This window comes from Trachypithecus francoisi, unplaced genomic scaffold, assembly GCF_009764315.1.
Source record: "Trachypithecus francoisi isolate TF-2019V2 unplaced genomic scaffold, Tfra_2.0 Lachesis_group20, whole genome shotgun sequence".
In the NCBI taxonomy this organism is placed as follows: Eukaryota; Metazoa; Chordata; class Mammalia; order Primates; family Cercopithecidae; genus Trachypithecus; species Trachypithecus francoisi.
In genome coordinates, this window is record NW_022681466.1 from 68,115,191 (window position 1) to 68,137,371 (window position 22,181).

Consider the following 22,181-nt stretch of genomic DNA (forward strand, 5'->3'; position numbering starts at 1 on the left):
TGACTGCAAAACCCGAAGTGGGTCTAAACTGAGCCATGCTCCAGTGCTCAGCTTTTTCAAGACATCTGTACTTCTGGTTATAGCTAATGTTATAGCTCCATCCAAACCTGGTGGGTGTTGTAGTTTACTGAGTACTACGAGTGCTTTATTTCACAGGCTTTACTACATTCTCTGTAACTCTGGGGTTACAGGCCAGTAAGAGTCCCCTCAAAAGACAAGGGGTGGCTGGGCATGGTGGCTCACACCTGTAATCCCAGCACTTTGGGAAGCCGAGGTGGGTGGATCACAAGGTCAGGAGTTCGAGACCAGCCTGACCAATATGGTGAAACCCCGTCCCTGCTATAAATAAAAAATTAGCTGGGCGTGGTGGCATGTGCCTGTAGTCCCAGCTACTCGGGAGGCTGAGGCAGTGAGGATCAGGGAGGCGGAGGTTGCAGTGAGCTGAGATTGCGCCACTGCACTCCAGCCTGGGCAACAGAGCGAGACTCCATCTCAAAAAAAGAAAACAAGCCGGGCGCGGTGGCTCAAGCCTGTAATCCCAGCACTTTGGGAGGCCGAGACGGGCGGATCACGAGGTCAGGAGATCGAGACCATCCTGGCTAACACGGTGAAACCCCGTCTCTACTAAAAATACAAAAAAAAAAAAAAAAAAAAATAGCCGGGCGAGGTGGCGGGCGCCTGTAGTCCCAGCTACTCCGGAGGCTGAGGCAGGAGAATGGCGTAAAACCCGGGAGGCGGAGCTTGCAGTGAGCTGAGATCCGGCCACTGCACTCCAGCCCGGACGAAAGAGCAAGACTCCGTCTCCAAAAAAAAAAAAAAAAAAAAAAAAAAGAAAACAAAACAGACAAGGGCCCAGGGATACAGTTAAGTCATTTCTAAGATGGGTACTTTCACCTCTGGTAGAGAGCTCCTTAGCGTGAGGTTGTGATGAAGAGGCAGTCAAGCCCCTGAGTTGAGCAATCCCTTCAGGCGAGTTCTTCTTCGATCATGGACATCTAGTCCAAGCACACTCTGAAAGGGCACACGTTTGTTTATTCCTGCATGTGTGCTACTCAAAGGGAGAGGGTCTCTGGTTTTCATCAAATTCTCAAAGTGGGTCACGGCTCTCCGAATCTTTAGGAACCATGGATTCTAGTCCCATTTCCTCAGGAAACAGGTAAAATCTGAGATGCAGCATAAGGCTTGCAAGGACTTGCCCATCATCAACACAGCAAGTCAGCTGCGGAGCCAGACTTGAACTCAGGTCTCTTAACTTCTAGAATAGCACGCAGTGGAAACACCTCATCAAACATCTTGAGCGCCTGCTATATTCCAGACCCTAGGCTGGTGCTGCTGAGGTAATGATAGTCATCACGCAAAATCGGGAGTCAGCTGTGCCAGTACTTTACAACAACTTCCATGTCGCTTTTACGTTATGGCCCAGGCAATATTTGCAGGGTACTCCACAATAAAAAGATGAGGCTGCTTGCATCCAGAGGAGCCTGGCCTGCCTGGCCACTCTGGAGGCCCCAAAGACTCACCATTGGGCACACCTATAAACCATTCTCAACAGAGAGGGACGCTTTGAGCGATGGCCCTTCCATGGAGCCTGGAAAGTTCTCCCCTACCCTTTTTGTCTCAGTGTTGCTTGCTCAGTGCAGTTCCTCTAAGCACCTCCCTAACTCATACCATCTTCACGCCTTTCGTCTCCTGCCACAACAAAAAGGCTTACACATTTCAACACCGTCTCTCATCTCCCAGGTACCTGTCAGCCAGAATTCCTATTCTTCCTCAAAAATTTAGTGCTTGACTCAATGTTTCCATGATCTAAGCTCCAACTTCCTCCTCCACTCCACCTCACTACCCACTAATGCTTATCCTTAACAGCACCTAAAGCTTCTCCAACTTTAAATCCTCCCTTTCGGCCGGGCTCGGTGGCTCACGCTTGTAATCCCAGCACTTTGGGAGGCCGAGGTGGGCGGATCATGAGGTCAGGAGATCGAGACCATCTTGGCTAACACGGTGAAACCCCGTATCTACTAAAAATACAAAAAATTACCCGGGCATGGTGGCGGGAGCCTGTAGTCCCAGCTACTCCGGAGGCTGAGGCAGGAGAATGGCGTGAACCCGGGAGGCGGAGCTTACAGTGAGCCGAGATCGCGCCACTGCACTCCAGCCTGGGCGACAGAGCGAGACTCCGTCTCAAAAAAAAAAAAATCCTCCCTTTCGTTTCTGACACTCTTATTCCGTTTTCAGATCCTTCTTTTAAAATTTATTTTCTTTTTCTTATTTATTTTTAGATACAGAGCCTTGCTCTGTCACCCAGGCTGCAGTGGCAGCAGCAGGATACAGCTTACTGCAATCCCAAAGTTCTGGACTCAAGCGATTCTCCAGCCTCAGCCTCCCAAGTAGCAACAACTAAAAGCCTACATCACCAGGTATAGCTAATTTAGATCCTTCCTTCCAACCTTTTATCTCTTACTCCTGGCTGTCCTCCAAGGCCACCACTTTCCCGGCAATCCTGAACTATTGATGCATTCTTTTGATTCTCCCTTGAGTAAAAGTCTTTTTTGAAAAGGTCTCATGCCAGGCCGGGCACGGGGGCTCATGCCTGTAGTCTCAGTACTTTGGGAGGTTGAGGTGGGAGGATTGCTTGAGACCAGGAGTTGAAGACCAACCTGGTCAACACAGAGACTCCATCTCTGAAAAAAAAAAAACAGAAACAAAAACAAGAAAGGTCTCATTCTATTCAGCTATGTTACTGTTTAGCCTTCCATTCTGCAATTGTCTAACTAATCATATAGTTAGTCCTCCCCATATTCGCCAAAGATTTTAGCACTTGAAGCTCCTTTCCTTTCCTACCTCTAAATCCCAACATCTAATTTTCCTGGCTTCTCATTTCCACTTCAGCCCTCTATTCCGTGGCTCTGGACATTTTTTTTTTTTTTTTTAGACAGTCACACTTTGTTGCCCAGGCTGGAGTGCAGTGGCACAATCTTGGCTCGCTGCAACCTCCTGCTGGCTGCAACCTCCAGCTCACTGCAACCTCCCCCTCCCAGGTTCAAGTGATTCTCCTGCCCCAGCTTCCCAAGTAGCTGGGATTACAAGCGTGCACCATGCCCAGCTAATTTTGTATTTTTAGTAGAGATGGGGTTTCACTATGTTGGCCAGGCTGGTCTTGAACTCCTGACTTCAGGTGATTTACCCACCTCGGCCTCTCAAAGTGCTGGGATTACAGGTGTGAGCCATCAGGCCCGGCCTGTCCTGGACTTTTTTTTTTTTTTTTTTGAGGCGGAGTCTCGCTCTGTCGCCCGGACTGGAGTGCAGTGGCCGGATCTCAGCTCATTGCAAGCTCCGCCTCCCGGGTTTACACCGTTCTCCTGCCTCAGCCTCCCGAGTAGCTGGGACTACAGGCGCCCGCCACCTCGCCCGGCTAGTTTTTGTATTTTTAGTAGAGACGGGGTTTCACTGTGTTAGCCAGGATGGTCTCGATCTCCTGACCTCGTGATCCGCCCGTCTCGGCCTCCCAAAGTGCTGGGATTACAGGCTTGAGCCACCGCGCCCGGCCTGTCCTGGACTTTTATCATCTCCTAGTGCTACTTCACTGTGAACCTGTTTGCTACTGTAACCACCAAGCTCTCACAACATTGCCTGCACTGCACTGGCCTTCAGTTATTAGAGACCTGCAGTTTCGTGGCTCCTCCGTCAGTCCCTAGCCAGTCTGCATCCCATGTTTGATGGCCTGGGCTGTCGTCTCATAGCACCCTCAATTTATTTTGGGCAATATAATCCCAAGCCCTGGACAAATGCTAGAATTCAATGTATCTGCTACTACAGCCTGGTGGCTGAGTCCTAGAAAAAAGTGATCCATCAAGACATACATGAGGCATTTGAAACCAGGCCTTCCAACTTCAGCGTCCTCTTCCATAGTTTCTTCGCTCTTCTTGGTCTCCTTCCTTGTCTCATAACTTCACCCATAAAATCGATGTGATCAAATAATCTCCCTGATTTTCTTCTCCCCTATATATCTGCACGCATGTTCTTATTTCCTAACGTTTTAGTGGAATAACAGGTGACCTGCCTCTAGGCCAAATTTAATCCGTTTTCCTGAGTTCTGCATCGCCTGCCGAGCATCCCACGTCCCCAGGCACCTCTCCACTGGCTCCTTTCTCCCAGCCTCTCCTATCTTTACAAGCTAAGGACCAACAAACCCCCTCTTGACCCTCTCACTGCCAAGCTTCTCCGAGGAGTAGTCTGCATTCGTTGTGTCATCCTTTTCGGTGCCCTGCCAAGGACGTGGAATATGACAGGGCTCAGTCAGTGCTTAATAAATCTCGAGCCTCAAAAACACCCGGTAAAAATAAACCCGGCTCTCCGCCTCCCCCAGAGCCCAGCATCCCCCTCCACTTTCATTCACCCCTTTCCTACCCTCGGCTCCGCCTTTTGCCGCGCCTCCCATGATTCTCGCGAGACTTGGTGATTCCGTTCTGCACCGCCCCGCCTGAGCCGCGCACGTCTCGCGAGGCTGCAGGCAGTGCCGGGCCAGACATGGCGGAAGGTAGGGTTTTTTTGTGGAGCCGCGCGGAAAGACGCGGAGCTGTGGGGGCGCTGCTGGCCGGGAGAAGCTGCCCTGGGAGGGGAAGGCCGGGCGTGGTTGCATGGGGGCTCCGCGGGTCTCGCGAGCCTTTCTGTGCAGCCTGTCCTGAGCTGCTCGGGCTGGGGTCCGGAGCGCGGTTTCTATGACAACGCCCCTCCCGCGATGCCGACCCCGCGGGACTGCGGCCGGCTGCGGAGCGGGGCTGGCGGGTCTCGTGCCGGTGCAGCGTGCAGCCGCGGGGCCCCGAGGGCAGCAGGGGAGGCTCTTGATTGCCGGCGGTGCCGGGACGCCGGGGGAAGTAAGCCTTCTCCTTAGGAAATCGAAACTGCTGTCCTGGCACGTCCTGCATCCGGAAGGGGTCCATCTCTTGCTTGCGGAAGAGCGTAGGACCCCTCGGGCTGGGGTCAAGCAGGTGGGCGTACTGGCGGCTCCGGCTCCGCAGCAGCCCCTGCCTTCAGGCCAGGCGTACCGATAAAGACGGGAGGAAGGGGTTTGCGGGAAGGGAGTTGGCCAAGGTCACACTGCTCACAAGAGGGCTGCTCAAACCAGACCTCTGTGCCTTTGCTTCCCAGTCCAGTGCCTACCCTCTGGTCTGGTGCACTTCTTATGACATTGCAGGTTAAGGCACTCTGGTCTCTCAGAGTCTGCCTCTCTTAATGTAGCAGTAATTAGAAGCCTTCATTGTCAAAGCCTTATTGTACACGTAGGGGGAAAGAAGGCCCAGAGATAGGGAGTTACCTGTCAGGAATCGTGCAGCAACATTGTTGTATCTGGGCAGCGTGGTTCTCCTCTTTACACCATTATTGGAGAAGAATATTCCTTATTTGACCTTTGTTTATTGAGTGACTGCAGTGTGTTTGGTCACGACTTGTCCTGTTGGTTTTGAGCTTTGACTGAACCTATCTCTTGATGGGTCTTAGATTTGGGCAGCACGTGACAGTTGGTCGGCTTTTTTCATTTGCATTAGACTTTAGATAACCTCGTGAAGGAGGCCTGACATGTGTATTTGCCCTTTATTGATAAAGGAATTTAGGCAAAGTTACAGAGATAGCTGCCACTGGCACCCAGTTGGTTTTGGGGTGTGTGTGTGTGTGTGTTTTGAGACAGGGTCTCGCTCTGTCCCACAGGCTGGAGTACAGTGGCGCGGTCACGGCTCACTGCAGCTTCAACTTCCTGGGCTCAAGCGATCCTCTTGCCTCAGCCTTCTGAGACCACGGGCGCTCGCCACCACACCTGGCTAATTAAAAAGTTGTGTCTGTGTGTGCATAGACAAGGTCTTGGCCCGGTGTGGTGGCGCACGCCAGTAATTTCAGCACTTTGGGAAGCCGAGGTGGGAGGATCGCTTGAGGCCAGGAGTTCAAGAGCAGCCTGGGCAACATGGCGAAACCTCGTATCTACAAAAAATACAAAAGTTAGCCAGGTGTAGTGGCACGTATCTGTAATTCCAGGTACTCGGGAGGATGAGGCACGAGAATCACTTGAACCCGGAAAACGGAGGTTGCAGTGAGCTGAGATCGTGCCACTGCACTCCAGCCTGGAGTGAATGGAGTGGTGGCGGGTACCTGTGGTCCCAGCAGTAATACTAGGGAGGTGGGAGGATCATTTGAATCCGGGAGGCGGAGGTTGCAGTGAACTCCACCAGCCTGGGCGACAGAGCAAGATCCTGTCTTAAAAAAGAGAGAGAGTAGGTCTCACTATGTCTCCCAAACTGGTCTCCAGCTCTTGGGCTCAAGCAGTCCATCCGCTTTGGCCTAAGTGCTGCGGTTATAGGCATGAGCCATTGCGCCTAGCAGGCAGCCAGTTTTTGTCTTTGCATTTTCTGCCATATCCCTGGAGGGGAAACTTGAGGTGAAAGCAGGGGAGTAAGAAAAGGAGCGAAAACCCAAGACATTCTCTGAAGTTACTTTTTGGGTCAATCACAGAATGTTGTTGTACACAGCAAATAGCTGTTCCTCACAGGAGTGAGGTGGGTAGAAAGGTTCAGGAAGGTCTTCTGTGAGGTAATGGGTAGTCTGGCGCTTTTACACTAGGAAGGTAAGTTCAGTGTTTTGGGAATACAGTAGCAAGGTTGAGATTGTGGAGGGCGGCGGGTTTTTCATTCAGGAGCTTTACTGACCCCCTGCTGTGCTGTGCAGTGGGGTTCCAACCCCTGAGGAGCACATACAGGCCAAGTCAGCATGCTCATCATCCATACTCGTCATCTGGCAAGTGCCTCGAGAGACAGCCCGTCAGTGGGGTATGTCTCCTTAAACACACGAAGAAAACATCCTTTCAGGGTGAAATGAGCAGGGGGATCGCTAGGTAAGCAGTCGTGAAGTTCTGACTTCACAGTTTTTCTTCCTCCCTTCCTCCCTTCCTCCCTCTCCCTCTGTTGACCAGGCTGGAGTGCAATAGCGCGATCTCGGCCACCGCAGCCTCCACCTCCCGGGTTCAAGTGATTCTCTCGCCTCAGCCTCCCAAGTACCTGGGATTACGGGCACCCACCATCATGCCCAGCTAATTTTTGTAGAGACGGGGTTTCACTGTCTTGGCCAGGCTGGTCTTGAACTCCCTGCCTCAGCTGATCTGCCCGCCTCGACCTCCCAGAGTGCTGGGATTGCAGGTGTAAGCCAGTTTTGCTTTTACCTTTTTTGTGTCCCAACTTTTTGTTGGGGTTTAAGCTTTTTAGAAACGATGTTGCAAACTTCAGCTAGGAGGCATTCCGGGCCATTTAGCTCATTATACCTGAAGCTGTGCAAAGGAAGACAAGATTAGGTAGAAAATGTTTGTGGGATATTAATCCTGCTTGTGCTTTAATCATATTCTCAGAGCCTGCTCTGCTTGTTTGGAGAGACGTATTTAAATATAAATAAATAGCAGATATCTGTGTCATATGACTTGAATGATCTGTGAACACACTATGGGAACTTCCCTGATAATGGTTGGTTGGCTGTGTGAGAATGTGGGAGATAGTGCCTGGGAATAGTAAACAGAATGCCTGAGAGACTGAGTATACAGCTTCTTATGTGACTTGTTTAGAGGACAACCTTCTTTCCTTCCATCTATCCATGACTATGGATTTGACCATATATATTTAGCTAAAGTCTGTCGTAAAATTAGTTTTATTCCCCATCTCTACATTTCTGTAGCTATCCTGCTAATCTAAGCTTCGTTTGTGGTACTTTTTTTTTTTTTTCCCCCGAAACAGGATCTCACTCTGTCACCCAGGCTGGAGTACAGTTGCGTGATCACAGCTCACTACAACCTCCACCTCCCAGACTCAAGTGATTCTCTCACCTCAGCCTCCCAAAAAGCTGGGAGTGCAGATGTGCGTGCCACCACATCCGGCTAATTTTCGTATTTCTTGTAGAGTTGGGGTTTTGCGATGTTGTCCGGGCTAGTCTTGAACTCTTGGGCTCAAGCCATTCACCTGCCTGGGCCTCCCAAAGTGCTGGGATTACAGGTGTGAGCCACCGCTCCCAGCCCTAAGCTTCCTTTGTAACCCAAGTGAACTACTTCAAAAGGTTCCAATTAAAAGTTTGCTTTTAACTTTTCCGCCTAGATTTTGCTTTCTCACACTCTAATTTCACACAGTTTCTGGTGTTTCATTTAAGACATCAGTCAGATCATGTCTCTCCCACTCTTCTTAATACTCCTGCCCCTCATTGCCCAACTCTCACAGTTCTCCGTAATCTTAAAATATATTCCAATTCTCCCAATGACCTTTAAGTACTAACAGGGTGTGGGCCCCACCTAACACTTGGAGCTTGTTTCCTGCTTTCATTCACTGTGCCCCACCACACTGACTTGGTTGCTGTTCTTTGTGCGTGCCCAACATGCTGCTACCTCTGCGTCTTTGTCCCTGCAGTTGCCTTGGCCTGGAACAGTCCTCCACTGCTTCTCCACACAGCTGACCCACTTTATTCACTCAGTGCCTGTTCAGTTGTCATCTCATTAGAGAGCGTCCCTCACTGGAATATAAACACCATGAGGGCAGGGACTTGTTCTGTTTTGCTCACTCCTGTATCTCCCAGCTTAGAATCATGGCTGTGGTTGAAGGAATGTATGAATTTATCAAGCATCACCTGCTAGCCATCAAGAAAAGTTGCCTGGATACATCCTTAGCTTCTTGCCAATCAAACTGGCTGGTCCAGCTTTTATTATGCTCTGGATAACAAGTCTGCTGAGAGCTACCTAACCTACTTTTCATCCTGCCCATTTTTGTTTTAGCAACTAAAATATAATGTTTAAGGCCGGGCACGGTGGCTCACGTCTGTAATCCCAGCACTTTAAGAGGCTGAGGTGGGCAGATCACTTGAGATCAGGAGTTCCAGACCAGCCTGACCAACATGGTGAAACCCCATCTCTGCTAAACATACAAAAATTAGCCAGGTGTGGTGGTGCATGCCTGTAATCCCAGCTGCTCAGGAGGCTGAGTCAGGAGAATCACTTGAACCTGGGAGGTGGAGGTTGCAGTGAGCCGAGATTGTGCCACTGCACTCCAGCCTGAGCAACAGAGACTGTCTCAAAAAATAATAATAATAAAATAAAATGTAGTGTTTAAGAGCTCAGACTCTGCAGCTGGACATGGATTTAAATCCTAGTTTAAGCTATGATCATAAGCAAGTCAATTAATTGCTCTCAGTCTCAGTGTCCTCAGCTTTAAAAGGGGGATCATCTGTAGCTCACAAGTAGCTGTCGGGATCCTAGGATATTTCTCAGGCGCAGGAAGAGCCTTTTTCCACAGCGCCTGATGCTTTTCCCACAGCGCCTGATGGTTTCACCCTGGCGTGCAGTCCTTCCCTCGAGTCTCCTCTAAAATCACTCTCCACTTCTTCTCCTCAGTAAAAGTAAAAATTGAAAAAAAAAAGTAAGGTTTTTTTTTTTGTAGATAGTATATTGAACAGAAAATTTATCATAAACTTTTATTAAGTTGATGGCATTTGATCAGAAAAATACTTTTGACAACAACCCAAGTAACATGGGGAAAACATTCCATGTCCTGGGCATTCATCGACCAACACATTAGTCACTAGCCACGTGTGGCTACTTAAATTTGATTAAATTTAAATAAAATTTAAAATTCTCAGTTGTGCTAGTCCTATTCCAAGTACTCAGTTGCCATGTGGCTAGTAGCTCCCCCTAATGGACAGCACAGATTAATAGAACACTTGCCTCATTGCCAGAAGTGCTTTGGATAGTACCATTCCAGAAAATGCCTCATTAGTGTAGGATGGTAGAAATAAGGAAAGAAGGAACTTTGCTGTTTCTACTTTTGAAATTTATCGGCCGGTCGCGGTGGCTCAAGCCTGTAATCCCAGCACTTTGGGAGGCCGAGACGGACGGATCACAAAGTCAGGAGATCGAGACCATCCTGGCTAATACGGTGAAACCCTGTCTCTACTAAAGAATACAAAAAACTAGCCGGGCGACGAGGCGGGCGCCTGTAGTCCCAGCTACTTGGGAGGCGGAGGCAGGAGAATGGCGTAAACCCGGGAGGCGGAGCTTGCAGTGAGCTGAGATCCGGCCACCGCACTCCAGCCTGGGCGACAAAGCCAGACTCCGTGTCAAAAAAATACAAAAAATACAAAAAACTAGCTGGGCGAGGTGATGGGCGCCTGTAATCCCAGCTACTCGGGAGGCTGAGGCAGGAGAATGGTGTGAACCCGGGAGGCGGAGCTTGCAGTGAGCTGAGATCCGGCCACTGCACTCCAGTGCGGGCGACAGAGCGAGACTCCGTCTCAAAAAAAAAAAAAAAAAAAAAGAGAAATTTATCTGTTTATTGTTTTACTTATTGAACAAATGTCCCAGGTCATTGATGATTATATATAGTCTAGAGACCTCTCGAGGACTGTTCCTTTTATACCATTGTTTTCTTTTCTCTCCCTTTCCTTACTTTCACTGCTGTCACCAGCTGTAGCTGTTAGCTTTCTCCTTGTGGATTATTTTTACTGAGAAATAAAATTTATCCATTAGTGGACGTTTCAAAGTAAAGCTACTGAATTGTGCTGAGATACACAGGATTCTGTCACTGGCAGGGTGATTTGCTGTAGGCGATTTGAGATATTATGATTTACAGCCTTGCTGAACAAAATGAGAAATTGCTGTGTCCCCAGAATCTCCTGTTGAACCTGTGGTATTTATTGAACTCCATTTGGTAAGGTACTGTCAGGAGGAAGAGGAGATAACCATGGAATGGGTATAGAGGGAGAAGTAATTGGTAAACAAGAATAGCCAGAACTAAAGCTTATTCACAGGGAGTTCTGAAGTCTAGGAGGGGTGATAAAAGAAATTGTGTATGAAAAACTATATTGTAAGGTGAAAGGTAAAAAATGCTTAGGAGTTACTTTGAAAACTCAGAATAGGGAGAGATTTTTTAAGGAAGTAATGGGGAATGTATTTTGGATGTTCAGGGAAAGTCTTGTTGCAGAAGACATTACTTGAGCTGAGCTTTGAAAAACGGCCCTCCTTTGGACATGGGGACATGAGATTGAGGAGAGGTCACTGTTCTAGGGTGGAAGGATTAGTGGGATGTGAGGTTGGAAGAGTATGTTAAGGGCCAGGTTATTAAGGGCATTGGTTCAGCATTTGGATTTTATTCTGAGAGTCATGGAGCAATACTACTGAAAGGAATCAGCCACGGTAGCGACATAACTGGAATTGTCTGGAACATGACAAAATGACTGCAGTGCAGAGGATGAATTGAGAAGAAAGGAAGTCAGAGAGCAAGCTGTAGCAGTGAGCCATTTGGTAGGGGCTGTGGGGCTGGAGAGGACTGATGGGAGAAAGACCGCAGAACATATGAAAGACAGGACTTTTGAAATCTGGTTGAATGTTGAGAGAGAATCAAAGATGACTCAAGAGTTCTAGGTCTGGATGACTCAAGACAAATGGCTGAGCTGCTAAGAGGTAGAGGAGGAATAGATTTGAGAACAAATATTTTGACCTCACTTTTGGACATATTTGCTCTGCCCAGTATACTTCTGTGTGGTGGTGTCTAAGTTGGAAGTGTTTCCAGTCAGGAGTTTGGGGTGGAAATAGCTAGTTACCTAATATTTGTTGTGCATCTCTTATGAAACCAGCCCAGTCGTCACTGCTGTACAAGGTGAGCTTTTGAAAGATGTGTAAGTCATGCCACTGATTGTAACATAAGGCAGATGAACCTCACAGAGTTGAATTGCATTCAGGAAAAATGTATTTTACGGTAGGTGCAAGCTACTATGCCGGAGATGACCAAATGAGCAAGACACAACCTTAACCTTAATGGAACTTGCAGAACAGAGAGGGGAAGGCAAAGTATTTCAAATAAGCATGCATGTTTTGTTTTCTAGTTATACTGGGTTTTCTCTTCTACATTCATGATTAATGGCACTACTGTTCAGCCAGACTCTCAAGTCACTAACCAAAAAGTTATCCCCGACTCCCCCCTAAGTCTGCATCAGTCACCAAATCCCCTGGATGCTGTACACCTCTCACCTCTGTGCTTTCCTCTCTCCTTCATTCCGTTAGTACATAGTTCTCAACCTGGAGAACCCTGCACGGTACAGTCACCTGGGACCTTTTAAACATCCAGATTTGTGGGCTGGGCATGGTGGAAGCTCATGCCTGTAATTCCAGCACTTTGGGAGCCTGAGGCAGGCAAGTCACAAGGTCAGGAGTTTGAGACCAGCCTGAGCAACATGGTGAAACGCCGTCTCTACTAAAAGTACAAAAACTAGCCAGGCTTGGTGGTACACGCCTGTAATCCCAGCTACTCGGGAGGCTGAGGCAGGAGAATTGCTTGAACCCAGGAGGCGGAGGTTGCAGTGAACTGAGATGGTGCCACTGCAGTCCAGTGTGGGCGACAAGAGTGAGACTCCGTCTCAAAAGGGAAAAAAAAAAAGAAAAGTAGTAGTGGTGGTAATTCATCACCAGTGAAGAGCTCTTCTAATCTGATGCCAACAAGGAGATAGTGTTTTCTGGGAAGCTGACACTTTAATGAAATATTTTATGTGGAAGATCCTAATGTAAGCCTGAAACAAAAAATTATTCTTGTAGTTCTCCAAATAGAATGTTATCACAACCTTTACAATCATTTCTCTTTTATCTGATGGACATAGTTAAAGCAGAATAGGAATAAAGTCATTTAGTCATTAAAGAATTACATGAATAGGCCCGGCATGGTGGCTTATGCCTGTAATCCCAGCATTTTGGGAGATGGAGGCCAGGGTATCACCTGAGGTCAGGAGTTCAGGACCAGCCTGGCCAACATGATGAAACCCTGTCTCTACTAAACGTACAAAAAAATTAGCTGGGCGTGGGGGCAGGCGCCTGTAATCCCAGCTACTTCAGGAGGCTGAGGCAGGAGATTGCTTGAACCAGGGAGGCAGAGGTTGCAGTGAGCCAAGATCGCACCGCACCATTGCACTCCAATCTGGGTGACAAGCGAAACTCTGTCTCAAAAAAAAAAAAAAAAATTAACGTGACGAACACTAATTCACTGCTGAAGTTTTGGCTGGAATAGAAGAACTATAGGAATGTAGAGAAAGGGCCGGGCGCGGTGGCTCAAGCCTGTAATCCCAGCACTTTGGGAGGCCGAGACGGGCGGATCACAAGGTCAGGAGATCGAGACCATCCTGGCTAATACGGTGAAACCCCGTCTCTACTAAAGAATACAAAAAACGAGGCGGGCGCCTGTAGTCCCAGCTACTTGGGAGGCGGAGGCAGGAGAATGGCGTAAACCCGGGAGGCGGAGCTTGCAGTGAGCTGAGATCCCGCCACCGCACTCCAGCCTGGGCGACAGAGCCAGACTCTGTCTCAAAAAAAAAAAAAAAAAGGAATGTAGAGAAAGGCAATGCCAGGGTGGTGGTAATCGAAAAACACCGAATACAGTGCGGGTTAGAACTGGAGTGGCCAGAGGGCAGTAGAGTGCATTTACGGTAGGAAATGGAAGGAGCTCATTTAGTTCCTGCATTAATTAATGACTGATCTTGATGTTCTGATATTGGAGCTGAAATCTGGCATCATGGTATTAATGGGATGGGCTCTGGCTTGAGATCCCAAATCTCGAGTCTGCCTTCTGCTAATTGTGTGATTTTAGGCAACCCACTTAACCCAAGTGAATTTCACTGTTAGTATATTACTTTTTCAATATAGTTAGAATCTGAGATGATGAATGTGAAGAACTTAACTGCCATAGGAGACAAAAAGTACTAATTCCCTCTTTCTCTTTATTGCAAAATATGACAGGAAAGTGTACATTTCCTTTTACCCCATCAAATGATGTTGACACTAATCTGGCAAAAAGTTACCAGGGCATTAAAATCTTCCACTAAACAGAATTTTTTGTTTGTAAGTATAGCTGTTTTAGTTTCCTGTGGCTGCTGTAACAGATTTCCACAAGCTAGATGGCTTAAAACAACAGAAACGTGTTCTTATGATTCTGGAGGACAGAAGTCTGATTGAAATCAGCATCGCTGGTCTCAAATCAAGGTCTCAGTAGGACCCTATTCCCTCTGGAGGCTCTAGGAGAAAATTTTTTCCTGATTCTTCCACCTGCAAGAGGCTGCTGACGTTCCTTGGCTATTGGCTGCGTCATTCTAGTCTTCAAGGACAGCATCTGCAAATTTCTCTCTGTTCTGTGTTCACGTGACCTTCTACTCTGAGTGGGTCAAATCTCCCTCTGCTTTTTTTTTTTTCCATGGAATCTCACTCTGTGGTCCAGGCTGGAGTGCAGTGGCGCGATCTCGGCTCATTGCAGCCTCTGCCTCCTGGATTCAAGTGATTCTCCTGCCTCAGCCTCCCGAGTAGCTGGGACTACAGGCGCCCGCCACCACACCCGGCTAATTTTTGTATTTTTAGTAGAGTTGGGGTTTCACTATGTTAGCCAGGATGGGCTTGATCTCCTGATCTCGTGATCCGTCTGCCTCGGCCTCCCAAAGTGCTGGGATTACAGGCGTGAGCCACCATGCCCGGCCTAGAAGGGCTACAGTTTTAACCCTTCCATTTAGATATGTGTGATTTTGAGTTAGTCTTTATATGTAGCGGTATCCAGGAATAGGGATTTGCGTTTTCCATATAGATCTCCAGTTGTTCTGGTCCCATTGCTCTTTACTCATTGAACTGCCTTGACACCACTGTCAGAGCATTTGTATATGTCAGAGTCTATTCCTGGATTCCGTTATATTCCATTGCTCTGGATATCTGTCTTGATGCCAGTACGATGCTGTCCTATTTACTGTAGCTTTATACGCAGCCTTGCGTCAGGTAAATGCTAAACCTTTTTCTTTCCCCCCACGCAGAATTTTTTTGGCTATTCTAGGAACTTTGCATTTCCACGCAAATTTTAGAATCAGCTGCCTGTGCTTGTGCATGCCTGTAATCCCAGCAGTTTAAAAGACCAAAGTGGGAGGATCCCTTGAGGCCAGGCGTTCAAGGCCAGCTTGGGCGCCATACGGAGACCCTGTCTCTACAGAACAATTGGCCAGGTGCGGTGGTGCTCACCCATAGTTCTCCCTGTTTGGAAGACTGAGGCAGGAGAATCACTTGAGCCCAGGAGTTCGAGGCTGCAGTGAGTTGTGATCAGGCCACTGCACCCCAGCCTGGGTGACAGAGGGAGACCCTGTTTCTAAGAAAAAAAATTTAGAATCATTCTTTCAAATTCTACAAAAATAGTTCGCTGGGATTTTTACTGGGAAGGTGTTGAATCTATAGACCAATTTGGAGAGACCTGACATCTTAACAGTACTGAGCTATTGAGCCTTCCAATCCACGAGCGTAGTGTATCACCCTGTTTATTTAGGTTGCCTTTCATTTCTATCAGCAGTGTTTTATAGTGTTCGGTGCGCATGCATTGCACATTGTGTTAAATTTATCTCTAAATAGTTTGTATGTTTGGTGTGCTATATAAACGCATTACCATAGCCTGTACATTGATAACTTAGGGCTTTGATAACATGAAATGAAGTAGGAAGAAGACTTTGATTTGAGGAGGATACGAAGTTTGATTTTGGACTTGTTGAGTTTATAGTACCAGTCGATCATTCTTTCAGCAGGAGCTGTTGAAGGAAAGAGAGATTTGGGTCCATTTTTATAGCAGTGACAGTAAAGTTATGGGTGTGCATGAGACCACATTCAAAGAAGAAGATTTAGGAAAAGTTCCGTTGTAGGTGTGAACCTTGCAGCACTTGCCTTTTTAGAAAGTGGGTAGTCAGAATAGATGAAGGGTCTGTAACGAGGTTAGGAAGAAAGCTAGAGTACAGAGTTAGGAAGCCCAAACAAGAGTTTTAAGAATGGGGTGATTGAGAGGCTACAGAGAGGTTGAGGAGCTTGAAGAATACGGAAAAGGTCATCAAAGTGGGTGATTTGATCATTGTGACTGTTTAGCAGAGGGATGTGGGTAGGAGCTAAGTTTCAGAAGGTTCAGGAGGCAAGGGAGGAAGTAGTGACTAAAGAGGACTCTTCAGAAATTGGTGGAGTAGGCCGGGCGCGGTGGCTCAAGCCTGTCATCCCAGCACTTTGGGAGGCCGAGACGGGCGGATCACGAGGTCAGGAGATGGAGACCATCCTGGCGAACATGGTGAAACCCCGTCTCTACTAAAAAATACAAAAAAACTAGCCGGGTGAGGTGGCGGGCGCCTGTAGTCCCAGCTACTCGGAGGCTGAGGCAGGCAGGAGAATGGCGTGAACCCGGGAGGCGGAGCTTGCAGTGAGCTGAGATCCGGCCACTGCACTCCAGCCTGGGGCGACAGAGCGAGACTCCGTCTCAAGAAAAAAAAAAAAGAAAGAAAGAAAGAAATTGGTGGAGAAGGCAAACAGTATGATAGACTGGGCAGTCAAGAGCATAACTGTGTGGAAGAGTATTTGTCTAGGGGTGGGAGGCGGTACTGTGAGCCTGTTTCTGAGGGTGAGGAGGTAAGCTTGGAGAGAGGCATATTTTGAAGATGCAGTGGCTGCTGTTGTGGCTTAGGGTGTGGTAAGAAGTGAGAGGTTTCAGAACTCTAGGCCTTCCAGATAGATAAACTGCTTTCTGCCCTTTCCTTTGGCTCTGGGTGTCATTTTAACATCCTAATTCTTTAAAATCACCAGCAGGGTAGCAGGGCTTGTGTGGCCTGTCAGCCAAATCTGACCTGAAACCTGTTGACTTGTTTCTGTGCAGTCCTTAAGCTAAGATTTTGTTTACATGTTATAGATGTAACATATAAAAATAGCTTATACATATTAACTGTATTTTAAATATTTTAAACTGGTTGAAGAAAAATCAAAACAATGTATCATGATGTGAAAATTACATGAAATTCCATTTTCAGTGTTCATAAATAAAGTATTTTTAGGGAAACAGCCACACTCATTCATTTGTACTTTTGTTTTACAACTGGCAGAGTGGAGTAGGGCCACAGAGACTGTGTGGCTCCCAGAGCTAAAATATTGGCTATCTAGCCCTTTACAGAAAGTTTGCCAACTCCTGAACTAAAAGAAAGAGTGTTCTAAAAGTCATTCTTGGTTTCTCTCCTGACTGTGCCATGTAACTTCTGAAGAGGTAATTTGCTGATTAACTACTTTTTTGCAATAGACATTACAGTCTTTATTTTAGGCTATTCATAATGAATGCAGTTTTTTTTTGTCTTAAGCATGCTTTGTTAACTCAACAGTGATGAACTATCAGAAAGGATACTTACTGAGAGTCTGACCATAGACTGCACTCATGGAGAACAGATAGATATTATTTGGAAATTGGAAGTTCCTGGGATTCTTCACTGATACTTAGTGTAGCTTTTTTCGTGAAACTCTAGGTTTTATCTATTATTTAAATTTCCAGGTTTGCTGTCCTCTCCTCTCTCCTCTCCTTTTTTGAGACAGGCTGTCTCTGTCTCAAAGGCTAGAATGCAGTGGCATCATCTCTGGGACTGCAGGCATGCGCCACCATGCCCAGCTAATTAAATTTCTAGGCTTGCTTTTCAAATGAAAGTTGGAAGGGGACAAAGAAAAAACCACGGCTGAAAACTGGGCACTGGATGAAGAATAAGTAGGCGGAGAAGCAGCAGCAGTGGTAAATCTTACTAAACCAGACACTGTTCCGAGTGATGTAACCTATCCTAATGACTTTCCACATCGTTCTCTAAGACAGTGGTCCCCAATCTTTTTGGCACCAGGGACTGGTTTCGTGGAAGACAGCTTTTCCATAGATGGAGTAGAGAAGGGAGTAGTTTCAGGATGAACCTGTTCCACCTCAGATCATCAGGCATTAGAGTCTCATAAGGAGCGTGCAGCCTAGATCCCTCGCGTGCGCAGTTCACAGTAGGGTTCGCGCTCCTGTGAGAATCTCATGCTGCTGCTCATCTGACGGGAGGCCAAGCTCAGGTGGGCAAGGTGGCTCGCCCGCAGCTCACCTCCTGCTGGGTGTGGCCCAGTTCCTAACAGGCCACACACTAGTACCCGTCCATGGCCTGGAGGTTGGGGACCCCTGCTCTAAGATAATATCATTAGTCTCATTTTCCATGTGAGAAGACTGAAGCACAGAGAGGATTAAGTAACTTGCCCAAGGTCACACAGCTAGTAAATGGGTAAGCTGGGGTCAGACCCAGTCAGTGAGGCTCTGAAATGCATGCTCTGGGCTATCAGTGTGCAGGGAGAATCTTACAGCACAGGACTGACTACCCTGGGTTGCCTTTCTAAGAACTGTGATAATAGCTAAGATCTTTTGACCACCTACTGCGGGGCAGGTTGTATTCTAAGGTTATTACGTGTATTAGCACTTTCAATGTTTACAGCATCCTTACAGATGAAGAGAATGAGTCACCTGCCTAAGGTGTATCCAGACTAGGTTTGATCCCAGTCAGTCTCGCCCTAGAACCTGTGCCTTGTAAATTCTCTCTCCATTATTGCTCAGAATGATAATTTTGTCCTTTTTCTTGCAAGAACTGTACAGCTTGGTGACACTTCAAGGACACAGTTGCGTTGTTGTTTGTAAGCAGACAGTATTCCCCACAGGCTGGTAATGTCTCAGCCATAAGCACTCCTCCGTTATGCTATGAAATGGTATGGCAATTGAAGTAGCCCTGTTAAGTGCTCACGCTCCTCCATTATGCTATGAAATGGTATGGCAATTGAGGTAGCACTGGTAAGTGCTCATAAGCTTCCTGAGTACTTTTGTGATCCTTTGGGTTTCCCCGACAAAAGCTGCCGGGTGGGGGAGCATCTGTAATTTTGTGACTAAGAGTCCCAAATCATGCCAAAGCCCTGCTTTTATCTTGCCTCTTCTCTGCTCATTCCCTTGGTAGTTTATATCTTGTGTCGTTGTCCAGGCAGCTGCTACGTATTTGAATCAGGAATTCTGTGGAGAGACTGGGGCTGTTGCTGTAGAGTTTAGAATTTATGTGTGTAACTGATGTTTAAGGAAATGTGTATGGTTTCCTAGAGAGCAGAGGGGAAGATGGCTGGAAACAGCTTTCAGGATCTCCTCCACTTGAAGGCTTAGATAGAGGAATCAGCAACTTTCCAGTCTTTTTTTTTTTTTAAATATAGGGTCTCGGCCGGGCGCGGTGGCTCAAGCCTGTAATCCCAGCACTTTGGGAGGCCGAGACGGGCGGATCACGAGGTCAGGAGATCAAGACCATCCTGGCTAACACGGTGAAACCCCGTCTCTACTAAAAATACAAAAAACTAGCCGGGCGAGGTGGCGGGCGCCTGTAGTCCCAGATACTTGGGAGGCTGAGGCAGGAGAATGGCGTGAACCCGGGAGGCGGAGCTTGCAGTGAGCTGAGATCCGGCCACTGCACTCCAGCCTGGGCGACAGAGCGAGACTCCGTCTCGGAAAAAATAAATAAATAAATAAATAAATAAATAAATATAGGGTCTCTATGTCGTCCAGGCTGGAGTGCTGTGGTGTGATCTCAGCTCACCGCAGCCTCCACCTCCCAGGCTCAAGCAATCCTTCCACCTCAGCCTCCTGAGAGCTGGGACTACAGGTGCCCACCTCCACCCCTGGCTCATTTTTGTATTTTTTTGTAGAGATGGGGTTTTGCCATGTTGCCCAGGCTGGTCTCAAACTCCTAATCTCAAGTGACTCACCCACCTTGGCCTCCCAAAGTGCTAGGGTTACAGGCATGAGCCACTGTACCCGGCCTAATTTTCCATTCTTGAAGGCAGATGTTCCTATAATTTCACCTGTTACCTACGTCCTTTTGATTCTAGCTCACCTGATGGTCTTCCACATATCTTTTTTTTTTTTTTTCCCTTATTGTACACTCAGGATCTAAGATCTTCTATTTGAATGTTTGCCAGGGCTGCAACACCTTAGCACATAAATCAGTATCCAGCTTCTTTGTGACTGTTAGTTTTGTTCTTGCCCTTCTTGTTTCTGAGCTCCTTGTAGATACGACTTTGATTCTACATTTGATACTGCTTTGATAACTTTGTTTGGAATAGGTGCTAGTTAGATTGCCCCCCACCCACCCTTTTTGATATAGAGTCTTGCTTTGTTGCTCAGGCTGGAGCACAGTGGCATGATCACAGATCACTGTAGCCTCGACCTCCCACCTCAGCCTCCCAAGTAGCTGGGACTACAGGTGTGTGCCACCACACCCAACTAATTTTTTCAGTTTTTTTATGAAAAAAAACAAAAAATTGCTGTGTTGCCCAGGCTGGTCTCAAACTCCTGGGCTTTAGAGATCCTCCTGCCTGGCCCCTCAAAGTGCTAGAATTACAGGTGTGAGCCACGACACCCAGCCTAGATTGCCCTTTTAACTCTTAAAAGAGGCAGCTCCTAATCTGCCAGAATGCTTAGTGCATAAATATATGCAGATTGACAGTTTAAGTGAAATGGAAATTCCCCAGCCAGCTGTAGTCATGCTGGGTTGGAGTTGTTGAGGAACAAAAGATGTAGGTTGGGTAGAATATGGTGTGATTAAAACCACAGTTAGAGGGTTCAGGTTGCTTATGGAAGAAAAGGTTACCACAGCGGAAACTTGGAGGCTGTCTCTTGGCAAGTGGGATATAATTTTGCAGCCACCAGGTTGAACTAGCGAGATGTGGTGTATACTATAGCCATCATTTTCAGTTAACTTGCATAGAAGCTGGTGAGTGGCTGACATTTTTGTCAGTGAACTCTTGGAGGAGAGGGCGAGGCTTGGGCTCATAATTATTTGTATTTCTTATAGAGAAATGTACAGTGTTTATGTACTTTGTCTGTTTGACAAATCTGTTGACTGATACAAGCTTAAAAGGATAATCTGACCAAGAGAATAAAAGATTGAAACCTTTTCTTGCATTTCCTGGGTCCAGTATGCTACAAACAAATACAGGCTTTATTTACATCTTTTGAAGTAAGATACTGCTTTTCTGGAACATTTTCTTTACGCTGGCTTAAACCAGGAGGTCTCCCACCACACTCCATTTGTATCCCCTATCAGAGTGCTCAGGGTTTACTGCATTGGCTTAATTGCCTGTCTTTTCTGTTACTCATAACTTTTTTCTTTGTTTGGTTGTTTTGTTTGTTTATTTTTTGAGATGGAGTGTCCTCTCTCGACCAGGCTGGAGTGCACTGGCACGAGCTTGGCTCACTGCAACCTTCGCCTCCCAGGTTCAAGCAATTCTTCTGCCTCAGCCTCCCGAGTGGTTGGGACTACAGTTGCGTGCCACCACGCCCAGATAATTTTTATATTTTTAGTAGAGATTGGGTTTCACCATATTGGCCAGGCTGATCTTGAACTCCTGACCTTGTGATCTGCCCGTCTCAGGCTCCCAAAGTGCTGGGATTACAGGCATAAGCCACTGGACCCGGCTGGTTGGTTTTTTTTGAGACAGGGTCTTGCTCTGTTGCCAGACTGGAGTACAGTTGCACACTCTCGGCTCTTTGCAGCCTGAACCTCCTAAGCTCAACGGAATCCTCCTGCCTCAGCCTCCCAAGTATGGACAACTCTGCTCCTAGCTACTCTAGAGGCAGAGGCAGGTGGGTCGCTTGAGCCTGGGAGTGCAAGGCAACGTAACCCTGGCAACATAGCAAGGCCCATCTGTACAAAAAATTTAAAAATCGATAGCTAGGTGTGATGGCACACACTTGTGGTCCCAGGTACTAGGGAGGCTGAGTCAGGAGGAGCACTTGAGCCCAGGAGTTTGAGACCAGGCCTGGCAGCATAGTGATACTCCATCTCTACAAAAAATCGAAAATGTAGCCAGGCCTGGTGGCAAGCACCTGTAGTCCTAGCTATTCTGGAGGCTGAGGTGGGAAGATCACTTGAGTTCAGGAGTTTGAGGAGTTTGAGGCTGTGATGAGCTGGGATTGTGGCACTGTGCTCCAGGCTGAGTGACAGAGACCCGATTTCTTTAAAAAAAAAAAAAAGAAAGAAAAGAAAAAGAAAAAGGAAAGGTTGGGAAAGGATGCAGGGAAGCATGTGAAAGAGACAGAGAACCAGAATCAGAGGGTGGTGTTGTGGTTGCTAAAATAAGAGAAGGGATGGACAACAGTGTGATGTGGTGTCATAGGTCTAGGAGGAGAACCACTGGCAGGAGTCCATTGGACTTGGCAATTAGAAGGTCATGGGTGAAAGGAGTTTCAAGGGGATGGTGGGGCCAGAAGAGGGAATGGCAGGTGAGACAATGGTGTATGGTAGCTAGAGATGGCGGGGCTGAGGGTTTCAGATGTGATGTG

At 47.4% G+C, this 22,181-nt stretch overlaps 1 protein-coding gene across 5 annotated transcripts in view; it reads left to right on the top strand.

The window, feature by feature from the left end:
* Positions 1–4,447: 4,447 nt before the first annotated feature.
* The window catches only part of ANKFY1 (ankyrin repeat and FYVE domain containing 1), a 102,413-nt gene continuing 84,679 nt past the window's right edge, over positions 4,448–22,181 (top strand). For 3 of the 5 annotated variants that reach the window (XR_004430888.1, XM_033185038.1, XM_033185041.1), the window contains exon 1: positions 4,724–4,874. Coding sequence is in view for 4 of the 5 variants with exons in the window: in XM_033185038.1 (XP_033040929.1) it covers positions 4,739–4,874 (136 nt within the window). In the remaining variant the exon portion in view is untranslated. Of the gene's footprint in view, positions 4,538–4,723; positions 4,875–22,181 lie in introns of those variants that run through there. The other 2 variants (XM_033185040.1, XM_033185039.1) reach the window with 2 other exon arrangements.